General features: G+C 48.5%; 1 protein-coding gene across 16 annotated transcripts in view; it reads right to left on the bottom strand.

Moving 5' to 3' along the window:
• The window catches only part of LOC124103249 (E3 ubiquitin-protein ligase UBR2), a 53,071-nt gene that overhangs the window by 2,448 nt on the left and 28,441 nt on the right, over nt 1-22,182 (bottom strand). For 3 of the 16 annotated variants that reach the window (XM_046459743.2, XM_046459741.2, XM_046459742.2), the window contains 3 exons: nt 2,627-2,653; nt 1,742-1,944; nt 950-1,635 (listed from right to left, as the gene is read on the bottom strand). In XM_046459743.2, coding sequence (XP_046315699.1) covers nt 1,155-1,635; nt 1,742-1,944; nt 2,627-2,653 — 711 coding nt within the window. In that variant the 3' untranslated portion in view covers nt 950-1,154. The other 13 variants (XM_046459745.2, XM_046459744.2, XR_009228260.1 and 10 more) reach the window with 10 other exon arrangements.

The following is a 22,182-nucleotide window of genomic DNA, read 5'->3' as shown; positions in this document are numbered from 1 at the left end:
CTTCTGCTCGGGCTCAGGCCTTGCCCCACAGATTGCGGGGGGGGGGGGGGGGGGGCGGCTAACCTGACTTTCCCAGGAAGGGGGGTCTGCTGTTCTGAAAGCCAATGGCCACCTTGTCACACTCCCAGTCTTCATCCCAGATGTTTGCCTTGTATCTGCTGGCACGCGCAGGCACGCGGGCACACACACACACACACACACACACTTTCTCTGTTGCACACATGTCTCATCAAAAGCTCTCTTCCGAAACTGAGGTAATTGTATCAATACAAGACAGAAGATGCCCTCCTAACTGAATCCTAGCCACTGCCCTCAATGTGGAAGTCCGGTTTAGACCAGGAGGACACCAGAGCTGGTGAGGCTCCCAGGACCAGAGAAGGCATTGACCTCTCCTCCTCCTCAGAGGCTGGCCTCCATTGGAAGTGGGTGGGGACTTGCTGTCTCCACTGTAGTTCTGCCCCTGCCACTGTGGTCTGGGGGAGTGGAGAGGTGGAGAGATGTGGTCTTTCCACATTAGTGCTTAGTGGTGAAATCTGGGGGCCTTTAAAGAAGACCCATCCTCCAGGGAGGGAGGGCACCCCTGTAGCTAACCTGGTCCCCACGCACCATCTCCCTTGCCAAAACATCTCTGCCCTGACCCAGGGGACCCACAGGGGACCTTCCAAGCTGTTCATCCTGGGGATTAACTATTGCCATCTCCAGCTTCTCATTTCAAAGCGGGAAGAAGAGCATCCCAAAGACTCAGAATGATCTGGATTTCAGGTTGGTTTCTTCCTGCACACTTAGAGGTAGCCTGAAAGATCAGTGAGAGAGTACTGCCCTAGAGCCAAGGGGTCTAGGACTTCAGAGGTGGAAATGTGTGGTGGTCTCAGCCCTGAAGCCAAACTTCTCTTCCTTTACAGTTTTGCCTGTGGCGATCCTAACATGAGAATGAGAATAAACAAGTGAATAAATAAAGGGATGCTTATGTAAGAACAAATAAAAATAATTATAAAGCACATCCCATAAACCACACAGCCTGGAGGAGCCAGGGAGGGGCAAGGGGCGGGAGGAGCGTGGGAGGTGGGTGTCCCACACGGGCAGCCTCGCCTCTGGGGGGAGGGGATGCTGTCCTAGAGGGAGGTGGCTTGTGACTCCTACACCACAGCAGCGCATCAAAGAGGGAGGCGCACGCGGATCCACTGGCAGAGGTTTTGCAACTGGGTGTGTAAAGCCTCTTGTGGAGGGTTGAGTGGCATCCTCCTGTTTGGGCATGGCCCTGTCAGGGAGCCGTGAACACTCCTAGGTGTTCCAGAGACAGGCAGAAGGCTGGGGAGCCGGTGCCAGAGATGGATCCAGCCAGGCAGTGAAGCCAGCCGCAGGGTCGCAGGACCAGGACCCTGCTCATGGATTTGGAGGACCTTCTGCACCTGATCCTGAGTTAGAGGCCCCTTTCCAACCTTTGAGACTGCCACCTGGCAGGGTTGAACAGGCCCGGGCGGTAGCTGTCTGAACCACCCGTGGGTTCCCCGGGCCAACCCAGTAGAGACGGCCACATTCCAGGCTCTGGGCTGGCAGGGAAGCTGACAGCGAGTTCCCACAGGGATTGGCAGGCCAGGCTGAGGCGAGCAGGCTCTGAACCGTGGTCCCTCCTTCCTGTGGAAGGCCGGAGGCTGAGGCAATGGAAGAGCAGGTGTTCAAGGGGGACCCAGACACCCCTCATTCCATCTCCTTCTCGGGCAGTGGATTCCTCTCCTACTACCAGGCTGGGGTTGTGGATGCCCTTCGGGATCTGGCGCCTCGGATGCTGGACACAGCCCATCGCTTCGCAGGGACGTCAGCAGGTGCTGTGATAGCAGCCCTGGTCATCTGTGGGATCGAGATGGGTAAGGGCTTTGTTCTGGAGGGAGGTGTCCAAGCAGAGCCTGAGGAGGCTTTGGAGATGCTTTGGGGACAAAGCCAGGCCTGGGAGGCAGGAAAGGAGGAGGTGGGTCAGTGGGACAGTGGGCAGTTTTGATGTCTGCGGGGTCACAGCCTTTGACCCGCTGGGTGAGTGTGGACCCAGCATCTCTCCTTCTCCTTCAATGTCCTTACCTGTGAGCTACCCTGTGACTCAGGGCCCAGGGTGAGGGAAAGACAGAATTGCTCTCAAATATCCTGTGTCAGAAGTCATGCCAAGGGCTGGGATAGAGCTCAGTTGGTAGAGTGCTTGCCTTGCATGCACAAGGCCTGGGGTTCAATCCCCAACACCATAAGGGAAAAAAGTGTGGGGGGGTTACAAGGAGTTATGCCAGGACACAGTCAGGTAGGGTTTTGTGGTCTCTTTTCAAATGTAAATACCTTTGGGAGGGGTGACAGGTCAGACCTATCAGGTGAGGATGGATCTTTCCCCTTTTCCAGGTGGCCGGAAAGATGTGACTTGAGGGTGGGGGCCAGGGCAGGAGGGGACCAGAGGGGAGAGACTGGAAATCAGGGGTCAGGGCAGAAAATGGAAGCTCTCACTTCACCCTCTGCCCTGCTGATCCATGGTCCTTAGAAGGAAGGGGCCACCCTGCTAACCCAGAGGGAGGACCACAGAGCCACGCCTGGAGCAGTCGCCTCCCAAGGGCCCCCTGGCCACTGGGCTGCAGCAGGGACATTTGCTCACCTTCCAGGTCCTCATGGAGCAGAAATTCTAGGAAAAAAAAAAGAAAGAAATATAATAAGCATTCAAACAAGAAAGCTTCTAATGTAATGTCAGGAAGTGATAGAATCTAGAATGAATTACAACAGGACAGGGACAGAGGATGAAGTGGGGACCATATTTCGTTTTACATCATTATTATCATTTGTTGTAATGGTAGTGCTGGGAATTGAACCCAGGGTCTCTTACCACTGAGCTGCATCCCCAGACCTTTTTATTTTTTACTTTGATAAATTATGAATTGCTGGCCTTGAACTTGTGATCCTCCTGCCTCAGTCTCCAGAAGGGCTGGGATTACAGGCTGCCACTGCACTTAGCCGGGGTCTATAAGTGGTTAGCGGGAGGTGACATCCAAGCAGTGACCTGCCGTAAAGAGAGAAACAGCCCAGAGGCTAGTGTTGGGGGATGGAGGAAGACAGTGGGAGGGGGGATTGAGGGGCATCTGGGCCAGCTCAGGTGGCCACTGCAGCCAGCTCTGACTTTATCTGGCTCCTGTGAGCACTGGCATGCTGGGATGCAGACAGCGTGGGCAGGTGGCAGAGAGCATGTGCATGTGCTCTACAGATGGGGTCCAGCCCTGCTGTTCCGGGACCTGGGACCTGGAAGAGAGTACTAGAGCTGTCCGTGCCTCCGTGTTTTCATTGTAGAAGGCAGATCTGAATATGGCTCCTTCCCAGGGCTGCTTAAGGATTCAGTGGGCTCACATGAGTGAACGGCCCATAAAAGCGCCTGGTATGTGGGCAGGCGCTTGGGACCTGTCCACTCTCTGAGCTGGGCAAGGTAGAAACTAAGTTGAGGGATGAGTGTGGCTGGCCAGGAGGACGGCTAGAGTGATTGGATTTGAAGGGACAGCCGTGAGACCTGCTGAAGGCCCAGCTGCACCGGGTGAGGAGGAAGGGGTAGCAGCCCTACCCCAGAGCAAGCAGGGCGCCTCCCTGCTAGGACCTCACTCTCTGCTGGCTAGAAGTATTTGCTTTTAGAACAGTAGCCATGCCCATTGACTGGGGACCTCGTGTGTGCAAGATGATATTTTATTTTTCACCTTTCACAAGGAATAAGTGAAAGTCAAACAACAGGAAAGTATATAGAATGGAGAGAAAGCCTCTGTTCAGTCTGCTGCCCCGAATCCCACTCCCCCTCCTGTGGCCTGTTCTGTCAGCGTGGATTGTTCCAGATCTTTTGTGTGTGTGTATGTGTGTGTGTGTGTGTGTGTGTGTGGTGCTGAGGGTTGAACCCAGGGCCTTGTGCATGCGAGGCAGGCACACTACCAACTGAGCTGTCTCTCAGCCCTCAGATCATTTTTAAGCACAGAGTTCTCTGTGAATCAGTTCGTGCCTCTGTCACCCAATGGACCAGCCTGTGACAACAGTGGGCCACAGGGACCCTTTTCACTGAAACCTGGGAACAGGCCTCCTCTCTGTGGGATCAAGGTCCAGAATGTGCGCTGCTCCTAATGATGCAAAGTTCAGGGAATGGGTGAGGTGCGGTGGGCCTCGCTCCCCCCACTCAGGGCCTGTGAGACTCATCCACGTCCCTCTAGCCTGGTTCAGGCACTTGAACTGCCGGGTAATTTACTAGTAACTGGCCCTTCCTTTGTATCAGGCGCTGTCCTCTGTCTCTGGCATATTAACTCATTCAGTCCTCACAACAACCTCTGCAGTGCAAACGGTTATTATCCCATTTTATAGAGGAGGAAACTGAATCACGAAATGCTCACATCACTTGCCTGAGGTCGTACGAGCAGGACTTGGAAAAGCTGGAATTTGAACCCAGTCTGGCCAGAGTCGACACTCTCCCCTTTAAGTCATGCTGGTATGTCAGGGCGGGCATGCTGGCTGTGTAGACAGCAGGTTCTGGATCAGCTCCATCTAGCTGAATGACTCTCCAAAATAATTGTACCAATTTAACCCCAAGAAGCCTGTAGGAGCTCTAATTGTCGCCCCCAGAGTCATTTTTCCTTGGTAGTGTCAGACTGGAAAGTTCTGTGTCAATCTAACACACCTGGAATGATCTCAGGGATTTGGCTTCCGGATTGCTCGTGAGGGTAAGCCTCTACCTGTTCACCGACCCTCCTCCTCTGTGACTTGCCAGCTCATGACCTTGCCCTGTTTGGGTTTTGCTCCTGAGTTACCCTTTTCTTTACCTTCTAGGTGTTCCTTATGAATTCTTACACTGGTTATCAGCTGTAGCCTTGCACCTAGATTCCCTACTATGAGGCTTGCCATTTTCTTTGTGCTATATTTTGTCACTCAGGAAATTTTCACAAAGTCAAATGGACACAGCTTTTCCTCTTACAGTTTGTATTTTTTAACCTTCATTACATGGTTGCTTCTACGTTGTCTTTCAAAAATTTTAAGTCTTTCCTATTTAGGTTCATCCATCTGGAGTTTATTTTGTATGTAGGATGAGGGAAAGACCCAATTCCTTACTTTGCTGCTCACTTAGAACACTGCCTTAGGTGTGTTCAAGTGCCTGCATTCCTATGAGACTGTCCTTGGAGTCTCTCAAAGTTTCTTTGTCTAAGTGGCCTAATTTCTGGACCAAATGACACTGTGTTAAACATCATAGCTGTATAATAAGGACACATCTCATATGGCAAGCCCTTCCTATTCCTTCTTCTTTATTTTGCAAATATTGCCTTCATTCTTTTTTTTTCTTTTTGGCACCAGGGATTGAACCCAGGGTTGCTTTAACCACTGAGCCACATCCCCAGTCTTATTTTTATTTTGAGACAGGGTCTCACTAAGTTGCGAGGCTGGCTTTGAACTTGTGATCCTCCCGCCTCAGCCTCCAGAGTGCTGGGATCTCAGGCGTGCGCCACCGTGCCCAGCTTCCTCTATTATTCTTGTCCTACCCTGAGAAACACTCTGCTGGGATCTTGATTGAAAGTGCTTCTTCCTATTTATAAATAGAATCTGTCTCTCTATTCTGGTCTTTTTGTCCTTCAGTAAAGATTTTGTGTCTTTTATTGGATTTGTTTCTGAGGGTCTTATAGTTTTTGTTGCCACGAGTTTTTTTTTTCTGAGGCATTTTCAGAGCTAATGGACTATCACTGATAAAAGGAAGGTTGACGGGTTTTGCATACTGATCTTGTTTTGAGGGACCTTGTTGAACACTCCCGAGAGTTCTGAAAGTTTGTCAGTAGATCATCTGGTATTTTATGCATAAGTAGTAATGCTATATGCCTGTAACCAGAGTTAGTGTCTCTCTCTCTTTCTTTCTGTGGTGCTGAGGATAGAACTCAGTGCCTCATACATGCTAGGCAAGTGCTCTGCCACTGAGCCACAACCCTAGCCCCTTAGTGTCTCTCTCTCTCTCTCTGGTACTGGGGATTTAGTCCAGGGACACTCGACCTCTGAGCCACATCCCCAGCCCTACTTGTATGTTATTATAGACAGGGTCTCATTGAGTTGATTAGCGCCTTGCTTTTGCTGAGGCTGGCTTTGAACTCACGATCCTCCTGTCTCAGCCTTCAGAGTCGCTGGGATTACAGGCCTACACCACCACATCTGGCTCTTAGTCTCTTTTTTTTTTTAACAAAATTCTTAAACTCCTGGTTCCAGGGACTATCCCCTCAAGGACACATCTCTGTCCTTTGTTCCCAGACTGAGCTCTTCTGTCCTGAGGCTGTTTGTCCCTGTGAAAGCTGACTCAGTGAAGGGTCCAACTCCTGACTGGCCGGTTCTGTGACAGGGCTGATTTGGAGGCTTGAAACCCTTGGTAAAGTGCTTAACACAGTGCCTGGTTTTCTTTTCTTTATTTTTTCTTTATACCTTTATTTTATTTATTTATTTTTATGTGGTGCTGAGGATCAAACTCAGTGCCTTGCATGTGCTAGGGGAGAGCTCTACCGCTGAGCCACAACCCCAGCCCTCTTTCTTTTTTACATTAGAGCAGTGTAGTCGTACATAATAGTTGAGTTCATCCTGACAAAACCATACATGCTTGGAATTCGATTTCAGTTCATGCCTGGTTTTCACCAGAGATGCAGCAAATGTCCATTCATTCATTCATTAACCTGATGACCACCTGATTAACATGGTGGTCTCCATGACAACTAGTGGGCTTCCAAAATTTCCAATCTGAACTAGAATTAAAAAAATATCTCCAACTTGTATTTTTCCAAAATACAACTTGTATCATTTTGAAAAATAACTTTTTTCTTACTGAAGAATAGATATTCGGTAGACTTGAAATCCCATTCTTATTTAAGCTACTGCTTGTACATTTCTTCCCATATAAATCGCATGGCAAGACCTTGCTCTCTCCCTCCCTTCTTTCCACAGTGATAGTTGAGCATATACTAGGTCCTGCCAAGGATGCAAAGATGTCAAACCAAAAGAAACTGCTTTGCCCTCAAGGCGATGACAGTCTACTGGAACTTGAAGGCAGCCACCAAATAAGCCCCCCCACACACACACACACAACAAAGTTCCAACTGGATATTAGAAAATTAAAAGGCAAAGCAATAAGCAAACACCTCCAGTCATGGAAAGCCGCCTGGAATTAACTGATGAGCTAGTGATGGAGGGTGAGTGGAAGCTAGACAGGTAGAGGCAGGTTGGGCAGGAACCCAGGCCTCTGAGCAAGAACGCGGCAGGACAACATGACAAAGCCATTCTGTGCGGCAGCATGGTGTTACTGCGTGGGGGACAGAGCAGGTCAGCTGAAGTTGGGGTTTCAGGGAGGTGGGCTTGGGCCCAGGGACGGCTGCCCCAGGTGGGAAAGCCTCCAGAAAGAGAGCCACGCCCCGGAGAGGCCCGAGCAGGCTGCAAGGCCCCCTGCCACTGCTCCAGGTACCCGAGGTCTCCAGCTCATGGCCTGAAACCCACAGTGACAAAGCCTTGCTTATATTGTGACTGAGTAAACATAAGTCTAAACGGAGCCGTCATGACAGGATAGTCAGCATACTCTGGGTCACAATTTTGACATTCTTTTCATTTTGACACTGACATTCAATGGAAAACTGTTCATCAGGACCCTATATTGTTGCTTCTCAATCTTTTATTTCTTCTTCTCCTAGAGATTTTTAAAAATAGTTCTTAGTTGTAGATGGACACGATATCTTTATTCTATTTATTTATTTTTATGTGGTGCTGAGGATCGAACCCAGGGCCTCCCACATGCTAGGCCAGCGCTTTGCCGCTGAGCCCCAGCCCGATGCTTCTCCATCTTGACTGCACATAGAATCACCTCCACTGCCAGGGTCTCCCCTCACTAAGTAATCTGGGGCAGCACCGGCATCCCTGGCTACGAAGGCTCCCCAGGTGGTGCCCATGTGCGGTCAAGGGGGAGACCAAGTCCTTTTTGGAAAGCCAAGCTCTCTCACTGGGCGAGGTTCCGTGAGTCTGAGCAGGCGGTGGAGGTGAGCCGGTGGGGCCTCTCATGGAACAACCCATCACATACTGGACCAGCCACGTCTCTGGATCTGATTATTAATGGGAAGTGGGTTTTTTCAGGGTCGAGAAAAACAGCTTCTCTATAGCAGCGTTGGGTTGGATGGGTTTCTGAGAGGTCCTCTAGGTGAGCAGGCCCAATGGCTGGCCTCCAAGTCCCCTTAGCCCATCCCCACACAGCCCGCTTTGAGAAACTGTGGAGTCGTGTGGTACAGAGGCTCCTGTGGCTGTTTCTCTTTCTCTCCCCTTCCCCCACCACTTTAAAAAATAATTTGAATGAAATATAATTCACATACCATCCAATTCACCCCTTTAAAATATATAGCACAGTGATTTTTCACATATTCACAAAGTTGTGAAATCACGACTACAATCCATCTTAGACCATTTAAGTTATCCCCAAAAGAAATGTTCTTTAGCTGTCACCTCTTAACTCCTCCATTCCCCCAAGTCTCTGGCAGCCACTCATCTACTTTCTGTCTCTTCAGGTTTACCTACTCTGGACATATATTATAAAGGGAGTCATATAATATGTGGTCTTGTTTCTGGCTTCTTTGACTTAGCATAATGTTTTCAAGGTTCATCGGGTCGTAGCAGGGGTCAGTGTTTTAATCCTCCTCATGACTGAGTAATATTCCATTGAATGGACATACCACATTTATGTATCCTTTCATTAGATGATGGACATTTGCTTTGTTTTTACTTTTAGCTATAATGAACAATGCTTCTGTGAACATTCATGTCCATTTTTAAATTTTTAATATGGAAAATTTTTAAACATATTGCACAGAACAATATAACAAACCTCTATGTCCTTTATCACAGTTGACTATATTGAAAAACCAAATGTCATCTCTATGTACCCAACATTGCTTTGTTTTAGTAGAGAGGTTTTTAGATCATTTTTATTTGGAAATCTAAAAACCTAAAACTCACAAAGAAGTTGCATGTACCTTCTCTTGGCTTTGCTTCTGCAGAGCTTTCATTTCTCTCTCTATAGATAAAGGGGTGTGCCTGCAGAGTGGCCCCGGGGGGGGCACAGGTTGGTTGGTGTGGATGCAGCACACAGTTGAGCAGCGCAGGCAGCTGTGCAGTGACTGGTCCCCTGCTGGGGGAGGGGAGGGCAGGACTGAGCTGAGTTTTAGTCAGTTTTTTGCTATGTGACTAAAAAAACATGACAAACACAACTGTAGAAGAGGAAAAGTTTATTTGGGGCTCACAGCTTCAGAGGTCTCAGTCCATAGGCAGCCGGCTCCATTCCTCAGGGCTCAGGTGAGGCAGAACATCATGGCGGAAGAGTGTGGGGGAGGGAAGTGGCTCACGTGATGACCAGGCAGCAGGGAGAGACTCCCCTCACCAGATACAAAATACATATGCCTGAGGCGCGACCCCAGGGACCCACCTCTGCTGCCACACCCGACCAGCCCTCAGTCACCGCCCAGTTAATCCCGTGGGGGGTTGAATCCACTGACCGGATTGAGACTCTCACAACCCAGCCATTTCTCCTCTGAACCTTCTCTAGGTCCAGAAGAAGGGCAACATGTGTCCCCGTGTCTTTGTGCACGCTGTCCCCTCTTCTAGAGGTCTCATCCCCTCACTCCTCTGTCTTGGCTCCTTCTCTCTATCCTCAAGGCCCCCCTCCCGTGTCCCCTCCTCTCAGGCCCTCCCAATTGCCATCAGGCCCTTAATCCATCTGCTGTAGGGTGGCCGGTCTTTGCCCCAAAGACCAGAAGGGCGCAGACCTCAGGACAGCTCTCTGGATTCTGAGAACAAAAGCTACAGAATTTTCCTGCAGTTGGATCTTGTGCCCGACTGGCCACGCACATCACTCTCACGAGGGCTTCTTGGGGGAGTTTAGCAATGAGGGTGTTAGGGTGTTAGGGTTCCAACCTATGGTGGCCAGAGCAATTAGACAGACGAAAGAAATTAAAGGCATAAAAATAGGAAAAGAAGAAATTGAATTATCACTATTTGCAGATGATATGATTCTATATCTAGCAGACCCAAAAGGCTCTACAAAGAAACTATTAGAGCTAATAAATGAATTCAGCAAAGTGGCAGGATTTAAAATCAACACGCATAAATCAAAGGCATTCCTGTATATCAGCGACAAATCCTCTGAAATGGAAATGAGGACAACCACTCCATTCAAAATATCTTCAAAAAAAATAAAATACTTGGGAATCAACCTAACAAAAGAGGTGAAAGACTTATACAATGAAAACTACAGAACCCTAAAGAGAGAAATAGAAGAAGATCTTAGAAGATGGAAAAATATACCCTGTTCATGGATAGGCAGAACTAACATCATCAAAATGGCGATATTACCAAAAGTTCTCTATAGGTTTAATGCAATGCCAATCAAAATCCCAATGGCATTTCTTGTAGAAATAGAGAAAGCAATCATGAAATTCATATGGAAAAATAAAAGACCCAGAATAGCAAAAACAATGCTAAGCAAGAAGTGTGAATCAGGCGGTATAGCGATACCAGACTTCAAACTATACTACAGAGCAATAGTAACAAAAACAGCATGGTACTGGTACCAAAACAGGCGTGTGGACCAATGGTACAGAATAGAGGACACAGAAACCAATCCACAAAACTACAACTATCTTATATTTGATAAAGGGGCTAAAAGCATGCAATGGAGGAAGGATAGCATCTTCAACAAATGGTGCTGGGAAAACTGGAAATCCATATGCAACAAAATGAAACTGAATCCCTTTCTCTCGCCATGCACAAAAGTGAATTCAAAATGGATCAAGGAACTTGATATCAAATCAGAGACGCGCCGTCTGATAGAAGAAAAAGTTGGCTACGATCTACAGTCGGTGGGGTCGGGCTCCAAATTCCTCAATAGGACACCCATAGGACAAAAGTTAATAACTAGAATCAACAAATGGGACTTACTCAAACTAAGAAGTTTTTTCTCAGCAAAAGAAACAATAAGAGAGGTAAATAGGGAGCCTACATCCTGGGAACAAATCTTTACTCCTCACACTTCAGACAGAGCCCTAATATCCAGAGTATACAAAGAACTCAAAAAATTAGACAATAAGAGAACAAACAACCCAATCAACAAATGGGCCAAGGACCTGAACAGACACTTCACAGAGGAGGACATACAGTCAATCAACAAGTACATGAAAAAATGCTCAACATCTCTAGCTGTCAGAGAAATGCAAATCAAAACCACCCTAAGATACCATCTCACTCCAGTAAGATTGGCAGCCATTAGGAAGTCAAACAACAACAAGTGCTGGCGAGGATGTGGGGAAAAGGGTACACTTGTACATTGCTGGTGGGACTGCAGATTGGTGCAGCCAATTTGGAAAGCAGTATGGAGAGTTCTTGGAAAGCTGGGAATGGAGCCACCATTTGACCCAGCTATTCCCCTTCTTGGTCTATTCCCTAAAGACCTAAAAAGAGCATGCTACAGGGACACTGCTACATCGATGTTCATAGCAGCACAGTTCACAATAGCAAGACTGTGGAACCAACCTAGATGCCCTTCAATAGACGAATGGATAAAAAAAATGTGGCATTTATACACAATGGAGTATTACTCTGCATTAAAAAATGACAAAATCATAGAATTTACAGGGAAATGGATGGCATTAGAGCAGATTATGCTAAGTGAAGCTAGCCAATCCCTAAAAAACAAATGCCAAATGTCTTCTTTGATATAAGGAAAGTAACTAAGAACAGAGTAGGGACGAAGAACAGGAGAAGAAGATTAACATTTAACAGGGATGAGAGGTGGGAGGGAAAGGGAGGGAGAAGGTAAATTGCACGGTAATGGAAGGAGACCCTCAGGGTTATACAGTGGAGGGGGTAGAGAGAGAGGAGGGGAGGGGAGGGGAGAGGTGGGGAGGGGGGAGGGTGGATGATGGGAAAGGCAGCGGAGCACAACAGACACTAGTATGGCAATTTGTAAATCAATGGATGTGTAACTGATGTGAATCTGCAATCTGTGTATGGGGTGAAGGTGGGAGTTCATAACCCACTAGAATCAAAGTGTGGAATATGATATGTCAAGAAATTTGTAATGTTTTGAACAACCCACAATAAAAAATTAAAAAAAAAAAAAAAAAAAAAAAAGAAATAGATGTGGTCACAGAAAAGCATGAAACTTCCCGAGTGGTTGAAACCCAAGTGCCCTTGCAAATCTCCCTGCCCCGCATCTTCTTTCCTTATTTTTCCATTGAAGTTTCTTGGCACAATAGACTCATAAAACCTGGTGAGTCGGTCACACGGATCTATTTAGTTAATTCTGTTGCTTATCCATCTATCAGGGATGACCTTGCTCCAAGCTTTTATTGGGTGATTAAGTCAAGTATCTCTTCCCTGGGAACATCTCTGTCACCCTTAGGTGTTGTTTTTCCTCTGTTCACACACTGAGCACCCATAAAATGTCCCAGGACACTGGGTGGCACAGAGAGCATGGCCCCTGGGGGATTCCCAGCCTGGAGGGAAGGTTTCTATGGGCAAAGCACAGTGGCGGCCATTGAGAAGAGAGGGAGTATCTCCTCTGAGCAGAAATGGACGAGACTAGTGTGGGCTGGGGCTGTGAGCAGCCAATCTTGAGTTTCCTGACCAGGACATATCAGGCCAGGGATGCTACTTTTGAATGACACCTTGCTGTGGTCACTGTGGGTCCCTGCATCCCACAGCCCGGAAGCCTGCAGCTTGGAAGGAGGCATTTTTAAGTGGGAGAAGGTTCTGGAAAGCACACAGATGCATAGAGAAGTGAGCTAAATTTATCCCTCCTCTCAGAACCCAGCAGTTACTGTGCTGAACACTTGCTTTCTACCAATGGAGAACTGTCTGACCAGAAGATTTCGTTATTTCTCCCCCAGGGGGGAAAAGAGAGGGGGAAAGGAAGGAGTAGAAGAGAGAGGAGAGAGAGAGAGAGAGAGAGAGAGAGAGAGAGAGAGAGAGAGACCCAGGGGATACAGTCAGAGACTCCAAAGATTGAGACAGAGACTTGGAGAGAAGCACAAAGATGCAGAGAGAAAGGTGTCCTTTGGTTCGTGGCTCAAGTAAACAGCAAGAAAGAATTTGAAGCCGAGCCCCAGACTGGGAGAATCAGACATCTTGCCTCTCCGTCCCCCCTTGGCCACCTGACTCGGGCTGTGGCATTGCTAATTTCCAGGTTGGACCATTTTCAGACATAAGTTCTTTGGGAACGTCAGTACTGTTTCCATTGTCTTGGCTGCTCCCTGTCACCTGCCCCCACCCCTGAATAGCTGAGAGTTGACAGGAAATGAATAATATACTAAGCCACAATTGAATAAGCCTTGCAAGGTATTAAAAATGCATACCTTTGACCCAGCATTCTAGGAATTCATCCTCAGGAAAACAATTAAGGACTTGGGCAAAGAATTTAGGTTGAGATTGTTCATCACGGCATTATTTAGAAAGGTCAAAAAGCCAAGAAAAAAGGAAACAAACTAATCAGCCAAACCCCCTGTAGGGGACCTGCTCAATAAATACTGGTATAATCTTATAAAGCTTTCCACACTGTTTTTAAAATTACATTATAAGTAGATATTTATTGACTGGGAAAAAACACAATATATTGGTTGGAAAAAGCAAATCATAAATAGTGGACATAGCATGGCTTCCTATAAGTTAGAATAAAAATAAAATCGAGAGTCTAAGAAGAGAGGCCAAGTGGTAATCTCTGAGTGGAGGAATTCTAAGACATTTTGGTGGTTTTTTTTGTTTTGTTTTGCTTATCTACATTTTCTAAAATTATTTTTTTCCACCATGAGCAGGTCTGATCTGTGTGTCAAGAACAAATATCATTTCAACCATCCCAGCGGTGCCTCTGCCAGAAGCCAGGCACGGCTGAATCAGGGTTCCTGGCCCCAGGCACTGGGAAAGGTCATTGACCTTTGCAAGGTGGTAGACGCTCATTAAGAATCCCCAAAACAGTGTCCCCATCCTGGTTTGACTCCCTATCCCAACCGGTCTTGCAGGAGAGATCTCAGTGACCCAACAGCTTGGTGTCCAAACCTGCTTCATAACCTGCCCCTGAGTCAGCGACACCCGCCCTGGGGGGAAACACTGCCGCTGAGCCAGCTGGCACTGCAGGGCTCCCCACCTCCCGGGAGCGCTGTCCCTGGTGATGGCTGCGATGCGGGTTGCTTGCTCAGGTCCGTCCCTACCACACAGATGCAGGTGCGATGCTGAACGCTGGCAAGAGAAGGGCGTCACCATGGCAACCCAGGCTCCCCCCAGCCTCTCCATCCCTGGGATCAGTCCAGAACCCAGGGGGTTTGCAAAGACTGGGTTTTGGAGTCAGAAAAACTACTGCCTGGTGTCTGGCCTCCCGCAAGACACTTAGCTTTTCTCTGCTTCTGTTTCCACATCTATAAAACGGTCTTGCAGCGTCTGACCTTGCCCACCCCCAGGACTGGCGAGGAATAAGCTGTGAATTGGAAATCATGAGAGGAGAAGCATCCCTGTTCGGTTTGTTCCCACGGCTGGGTCTGACCTAGGGCAACTCACTTAACCCCTCTGGCTCAGCTGCTCTATGGAGGAACAGGAGACTAAGACATACTGTGGGGACTTCCTGGAGACATGTTGCAAGGTGCCTTGAGAATCTCAAAGTTGGAAGGACTTCTCGCCCTCTGCCCATGCAGGAAGCCTTTCAATAAGCTCTCCGACAGAGGTGCTTATCCAACCTTTGCTTTGTTACCTCTTGTGACAGAGAGCTCACAACCGCACAGCTCCCCAAGTAGCTATACATGACATTAATTTTAAGAAAGGTCTTCCGTGGAGGCCATCTTACCATCAAATATTTGTTGAAGGTCTGGCACTTTGGCTTATTGCACATATTGATCATGCACAGGGCCCTCTGAGGCCCCGGGTTCAATCCCCAGCACCACCACCCTTGTCATCCCCACCCCCCAAAAAATAACTTGTTTAAAAAATTTAGCAATCCTTTTCAGAGCTATTTCCACCCTGATTCTAAGTTGAGAGAGTGTGAGAGAACGCAGCCTCTGATTGGAAGGTTTCTGGCATCCTCTACTGCCATGATCTCCCCACCTCCTGCTCCTACCAAGCCAACCATAGCCGATCCCCGTCAGAGAGCTGGAAGTGTGGGTCCGGCTCTGTAACAGCCTAGCCTTGGGCTCTCTGGGTCCAGGGGCTTTGCTCACACGCACAGTGGCCCATTCCTGAGAGCTCTGGCCTTCTCTGTTCTAGGCTCTCACATTATCAGAGGTCACTCAAGACCTCTCCTGGCCGCTGGCCACAGGCCCTGGGTGAAGCCGCCCCCTCTCCTCTGCTTCCTCCACAGAAGTGTACCTCAGGTTCCTGAACAAGGGTCTGGCCGAGGTGAAGAGGTTCTTCCTGGGGCCTTTGTCCCCATCCTGCAAGATGGTGCAGATGATGCGGCAGTTCCTGTACCAGGTCCTGCCCGAGGACTCCTACAAGTTCGCCTCCGGGAAGCTCCACGTGGGCCTCACCCGCTTCACGGACGGAGAGAGCGTGGTGGTCTCCGAGTACACGTCCAAGGAGGAGCTCATCGAGGCAAGGCCCGGGACTTAGGATGCCACGTCGGGTGGAGGAGGCCGCCCGGCTCTGCACAGCCCGGGTGACCCCCGACTTCCTTCCTTCCTTCTCCTCCCACCTCCCCGGTCCTCCCTGTCCTGCCCGTCTGGCATCTCCTCTGCCAGGAGCCTCGTTAGACGGACACAGAGAGACCTAAGGCCAGCCAGGTGGCCCTGTGCTTGACTCCCACGTCCCGGGGGGCTCCGCCGTCCTCGCCGCTGCGCGCCCAGCCGTCTGGGCTAATCCTGAGCTCCTTCAGGACACCCGGCCTGCTGGCTGCTCCTCCTGAATTACCCCCAGTTTGTGGAAACGGTCAGGCAGAGCTTCCCTCCGTGTCCCCCTGCACTATCACGTGGCAGGAGGTCATCACTGCCGGGTTCTCACTTGCAAAGTGCACACGCACCCCGACAGCCACTGCGCTGAGCTCACCAATTCAGATTTTAGTTATGAATCACTATTGCTGGGCTGTGCAGCGAATATGCCCAATTTTCTTTCAGGACAAAGGGGCTATGCCTCAGGGCCTTCCTTCTCCCAATCAGGGCCTTGCTACCGCACCCTCACTTCCCCTTCCTGGCCCGATCCTGGGGCGAACAGGCAGTGGACAGCTGGTGTCCCCCTGGGTTATCACCCTATTCTTCTAGTCCTGCCCTCTCAGGCCCAATTCCCACTTCATCTCCTACTGCCATGATCTTCTCTCCCTGTCCCCACCTCCTGCTCCTACCAAGACAACCATAGCAGACCACACCCAAACCAGGCCCCAGGGCCTTTGCACCTGCTTGCCCTTTGTCTGGGCTTCCTTCCTGCCTGCCTGCCCTGCTTCCCCATACAAGGGCACTTTCCTTCATCACCTCCTGCCCTGCCCTGCTCTGCAACCTTCTTTGGGGCCAAAAAGCTATGCTCACCTCCCTATGAAAATGCTCACAGACAGTGTCCTCCCTACTCCTCCCTGTCTGTGAGCATTTCCACCCCTCTGAGTTCAGGGCCTGGCCCAGGGCAGACGTAGATTAATGGTAACTGAATTCCACTGGATTCATGGAAGGTTGGCATCTGCTGGGATCCTGGTGATATTGAGGCCACTCTCTCCCTTTCAGGCTGGGTCATCAGGCCCCAACTGACCAAGGAGGTCACCAAGGACCCAGCTAGTTAGGGCCAAGCCAGGAATCGAACTTGGGGTTCTGCTTCCCAGGCTGGCACCTGCGCCCCAGGCTTAAGGAAGTGGGGCTGGGGGTGGCTAATTGACCAGTGGCCTCCAGGTGAGCCCCCCATTTCCAGGGCCTGTGGCACCTCAGCCCTGCTCTCCCCCCAGGCCCTGTACTGCAGCTGCTTCGTCCCCGTGTACTGCGGCTTCATCCCCCCGACCTACCGTGGCGTGGTGAGTGCTCCTAGTGCTGAGAGGGACGAGCGGGACCCAGGGTACCTTGGGGTCCGGGTGACCCACATCTGGGAAGGCAGAGGGGTGGTCTCCAGGCCCAGCAGGAGGCCTCGAGTTGCAAAGTGTCTCCCCTCTGAATTCCCCATGTGGGTGGTTTTGGGGTTTTAAGATGAGCCTCCCCGACGGGCGCGGCTGCTGTCTGGGCTCACCAGCCGTCCAGAGCCGGCAAACCAAGGCTCGACCTTGGGATTTTCCCAGACTCAACGGACGGATCCTGGGACTCTGGGACCTGGGAACTTGAGCGATGGGGATCTTTGGAGCTTTGTGAGCCGGTGCCCAGAGAGCCTTCCACGACCCTCTGAAATCCCTCGGAGGAGGATCTCATAAAACCAGCCAGACTCTGATCCATGGTGTTTGGGGAGGGCCGAGAGTCTGTGCCTCTAACCTGCCCCCGGGGACCTGGCGCTGCTGGGTCACGGGCCAAACTCTGAGCACTGAGGGCCCAACCCACGCCCTCCTCTGTCTAGAGAGAGGGAGGTTCAGGGAAGGCCCTAGGTGGCAGACAGCTCCTTCTCAGGCCCCCCCGTGTCCGAGCCTCTGTCCTTGTCCTGCTTTGTTCAGTTCATAGAAACAGAAGGCCCCAGAGAGAGGCGCATGAGGCTGGGCACCGCCAGGCTGTGCCGGGAGGCAGGGTCTCTAGCTTCCCACTCTCAGGCCTGGGAGCCCCATCTCAGCACCATTCAGATGACTGAGCAGAGGGTGAGCAGGGTCCGAGCACTGGGCTAGGAGTCCAAGGCCACCGTGTAGCCACAAGTGACCTTGGGCACATCACTGGCCCCAGGCATCTTGGTTTCAAGGCTTGTCCCTAAGGCTCTTCTGGCCCTGCTGTCCCATGGTCCCAATCCCTTGGCGCCCTCCTGGTGGAGGATGAGACTCGACGCCTCAGACAGCGTGTCTCACTCCCCCAGAGGTACATCGACGGGGGCTTCACGGGCATGCAGCCCTGCTCCTTCTGGACCGACTCCATCACCATCTCCACCTTCAGCGGGCAGCAGGACATCTGTCCCCGGGACTGCCCGGCCATCTTCCACGACTTCCGCATGTTCAACTGCTCCTTCCAGTTCTCCCTGGAGAACATCACCCGCATGACCCACGCCCTCTTCCCCCCGGACCTGGTGGTGAGGGGCAGGAGGGGTCTGGGGCGAGAGCGCGGGACCGGGGTGGGACGGCTGCGGGGTGGGCCACTCAGGGTCCACCTCCTCCCCTGGAAGAGCCACCCACTTCCTCCAAGAGCCTGCATCCTGGCCAGGGGCTGGCCACGGGCGGCCCCAGCCCCGAGCTCTTCCAAACCCAGCGTCCTCCCCTGCAGAGCAGCGTGATGTTAGCAGCACTGATGGGGGGACCTGATGGGGGGACCTGATGGGGGGGACCTGATGGGGGGACCACCTGCGCTCTGACATCAGGGTGCCACAGCCGGGCTCAGCAAGCCGGAGCCCAGGTGGCCCAAACCAGCCTGTCCCTTGATTCTGTGCAGCCCGGGGCTGTGGGTGATTTTCCATTTTTAAAGTTCTGTTTAGAAAAGAATAATAATAACAGAAGGAGAGCATGTGGCAGAGACCATGCAGCCAGCAAAGCCCCAGAAATTAACTAGAAAAACCCTGATGGGCAAAGCCTCAGGAAATCAACCCTCCAGCATCCTCTGCATAGATGTTATGACTGTCGCCATGTTACAGACGAAGAAACTGAGGCTCTGAGGGGCTTCCTGTCACACAGCCAATAAAAGGCCGCACTGGAGCTTGAACCCAAACTCCAAATTCTGCTCTTCACGTGGCCTGAAGGCATCTTCTCTGTATCTCCCAGAAACTTTTCACCCTTTCTTTAAAAAATTTTTTTAAATTTGTTCTTTTTAGTTACACATGACTGTAGAATGTGTTTGACATATCAGACATACATGGAGTATAACTTCCCATTCCTGTGGTTGTACATGGTGTGGGTTACACTGGTCGTGTATTCATGTATGACCAGAGGAAAGTTCTGTCTGATTCATTCTACTGTCTTTCCTATTTCCATCCCCCAACCTTCCCTTTATTCCCCTTTATCTAATCCAAATTACTTCTATTCTCTCATTTAGCCTCAGACTTATTTCATAGTCTTCAGATTCATCTATTTACTGGCAAATGCCATGATTTCATTCTTCTTTATGGCTGAGTAATATTCCATTGTGTATATACACCATATTTTCTTAATCCACTCATCTGTTGAAGGGCACCTAGGCTGGTTCCGTAGCTTGGCTATTATTCTCACCCTTTCTTGCCAGGGGAGGCTGGTGATGTGCTGTGAGGGGAGGGACACCCTAACACGGCATCCCTAGGGACCAGGATCAGGAATTGCTCCTCGGTTCCTTGTAGATGGTGAGGGATGGGACACTGGATGAGTACATTCTGAAGAGCCCACAAGTAAAGCTCAGGAGCAATGCAAGTGGCTTCTCTTGGTGGGGAGGGGACCATGGCTCTGTCCATCACTGCAGCCTTGGTTATTTTCTGGTGCCCACCCCCAGATCCTGCAGGATTACTACTACCGAGGCTACGAGGACACAGTGATGTATTTGAGAAGGCTGAGTAAGTACTTGTGGGGCCCCAGGGGAGGGAGGTGGAGGACTGGAGAGGAAGGGCTGAGTTGAGGGACAGTGCCCCACCTTTGTGGCCTGGAGAGGAAAAGTTTTCCCTCCCCCACACTGCCTAACAATGTTACATAGAATCCTCTTAGGAGAAAGATTTAATTAAATTTTAAAATATTGTCCTATCCGTAAGGCACAGACAGAGAGAAAGAATGGTATAGAAACCATATTTGAAAAATTATGGCTCCAAAATTTCCCAAACTGACGAAATACACCTGTCTAGAGATTTAATAATACTACCAAATTCCCAGGATAATACAAGACAGCCATACCTAGTCAATTCATAGTAAAAGTGTTGAAACCTAAGATAAATATTAGTAAAAACTTGGCAAGCATTCCAACTTGTTAAAAGTCATGGGGGTGTGTGTTGTGGCTCAGTGGTAGAGGTTCAATCCCTGGCCCCACATAAAAATAAAAACAAATAAAATAAAATAAAGGTATTGTATCTATCTACAACTAAAAAATTTTTTTTTAAAAAAACTCATAAGATGTAAGAAAGACAAAACACAACAAAAATGAATAAATTGAAACAAAACTACATGCAATCCAGATAATGGCATTATTAGACAATGACTTTAAAACATTCAATTTACATGTTCAGAAAAATGATGAGATGACAAATTTCAGTAGAAAACTGGAATCTAGAGCCAGGTATGGTAGCACACACCTATAATCCCATGGCTTAGGAGGCTGAGGCGGGAGGATTGTGTATTTCAAATCCAGCCTCAGCAACTCAGTGAAGCCCTAAGCAACTCCGCAAGACCCTGTCTCTAAATAAAATGTATTCAAAAATAAAATAAAAAGGGCTGGTATGTAGCTCAGTGGTTGAGTGCCTCTGGGTTCAATCTCTGGTACAAAACAAAACAAAACAACAAGAATCTATAAAGAATGTTAGGAGTTCAGGAAAGATGTAGTAGATGTACTTTTCTTTATTCTTCTTGTTAAGTATAACTGCAAACCCCAAACATCATATGCAAAAGGAATATAAGACTCATAAAAGGTGAAGAGAAGAAGACAAAATGGCTAGGATATCCAGGACCCAAGGAATGACATGGTGGTGGGTTCCCTGAGTTGTTTGTTTCCTCATACATATTTGAATTTGAACTGAAGAATCTGGCAAAGTGAAACACTAGTTGGGCCCAGAATTAACTAGCTAGTCAGCCAGCCAACAAATAAAAGGCCTGTTGTTTGTAAATATAGGAAAGGAGTAACAGCAAGACAGAAGAAAACTTTCAGACAATAACTCCTCTTTCCAGAAAAGCACACAGAAAAAAAAATCTGTGACTCCACTTCCACTTACACTAGCAAAGGCTTAGTTGAGTGGAGAGCCTGGACTTCCACCCTTGCAAGGCAGTAATGTGGTGCCCAACTATAGTTAAGATGCATGCTGTGACCACTAGGGCAGTGCTATCCAAAGTATGGTCCATGAGTTAGCAGTTTGCAAACTGTCGATTGTTGTGACAAGAAGTCTCCAAAAGAAGGTAAATCAACTATTTACAACAGTTTACTCAGGTGACATTTTTTCCACAGCAGTGGAAAATAAGCTAGTGAAAATAAGTTAGAAATCTCCAACAATTTTTGCCTAAAAGAAACAGTATGTTGATTTGCATTCTGGTACAGTTATTTTATCATGAACTAATACTCTGAGCAAAGTTGTTCTAGAGTAACCCTTAGGAGAATAATAAATAATGTACAAGTTAGTAAACAGGGATATAAAACAACTAATCAAAAAAATTATATAGGAGAGAAAAACAAAAATAGATGTGTCAAACAGAAAAAAATGTAACACAGTAAACAGAAAGTCAAATGTATCAGGGCTGAGGTTGTGACTCAGTGGTAGAATGCTTGCCTCATAAGTGTGAGGCATTGGGTTTTATTCCCAGCACCACATATAAATAAATGAATAAAATAAAGGTCCATCAACAAAACCAAAAAATATTAAAAAAAAAAAAGAAAGTCAAATGTATCAGGGATTATAATAAAACAAATAATATAATTAAATTATTAAGGAAGTGTCAGACTTGATAAATAATGCAACCCAAATATATGTTTTTAATAAGAGACACACATTGAATGTAAGGATACAGAAAGGTTTTTAAATTATAATAATGGAAAAAGATACATTAGGCAAGCACTGGCCAAAAGTAGTTGTTATGATTATATATCAAGGTCGGAAGCACCATTTGAGGTAAAATGATAAAAGAATTAATATAGGAAATCCAGAAATTCTAATTGGTATGTACCCAATCACACGGCTTCAAGATATATAAAGCAAAACCAGATAATTAAAAGGAGAAAGAAACAGATTAATAAACATTGTGAGAGACTATAACACAGCTCCACACTGATAGGTAAAAAATCAGTAAGGCCACAGAAGACCTGCACACTGAATAAACTTGATCAAACTGATATTAACACTGCACCTAATAGTGATAGAGTGCACATTATTTCCAAGTGCACCCTGAACATTTATCAAAACTGAAAATAGGCCAAAAGCAACCCAGGGAGA

The sequence above is a fragment of the Marmota monax genome, unplaced genomic scaffold (genome assembly GCF_021218885.2).
Source record: "Marmota monax isolate L192 unplaced genomic scaffold, Marmota_monax_Labrador192_F-V1.1 WCK01_AAM20220418_F8-fsc01076, whole genome shotgun sequence".
Lineage (NCBI taxonomy): Eukaryota > Metazoa > Chordata > Mammalia > Rodentia > Sciuridae > Marmota > Marmota monax.
This window is presented reverse-complemented; position numbering and strand designations above follow the sequence as displayed.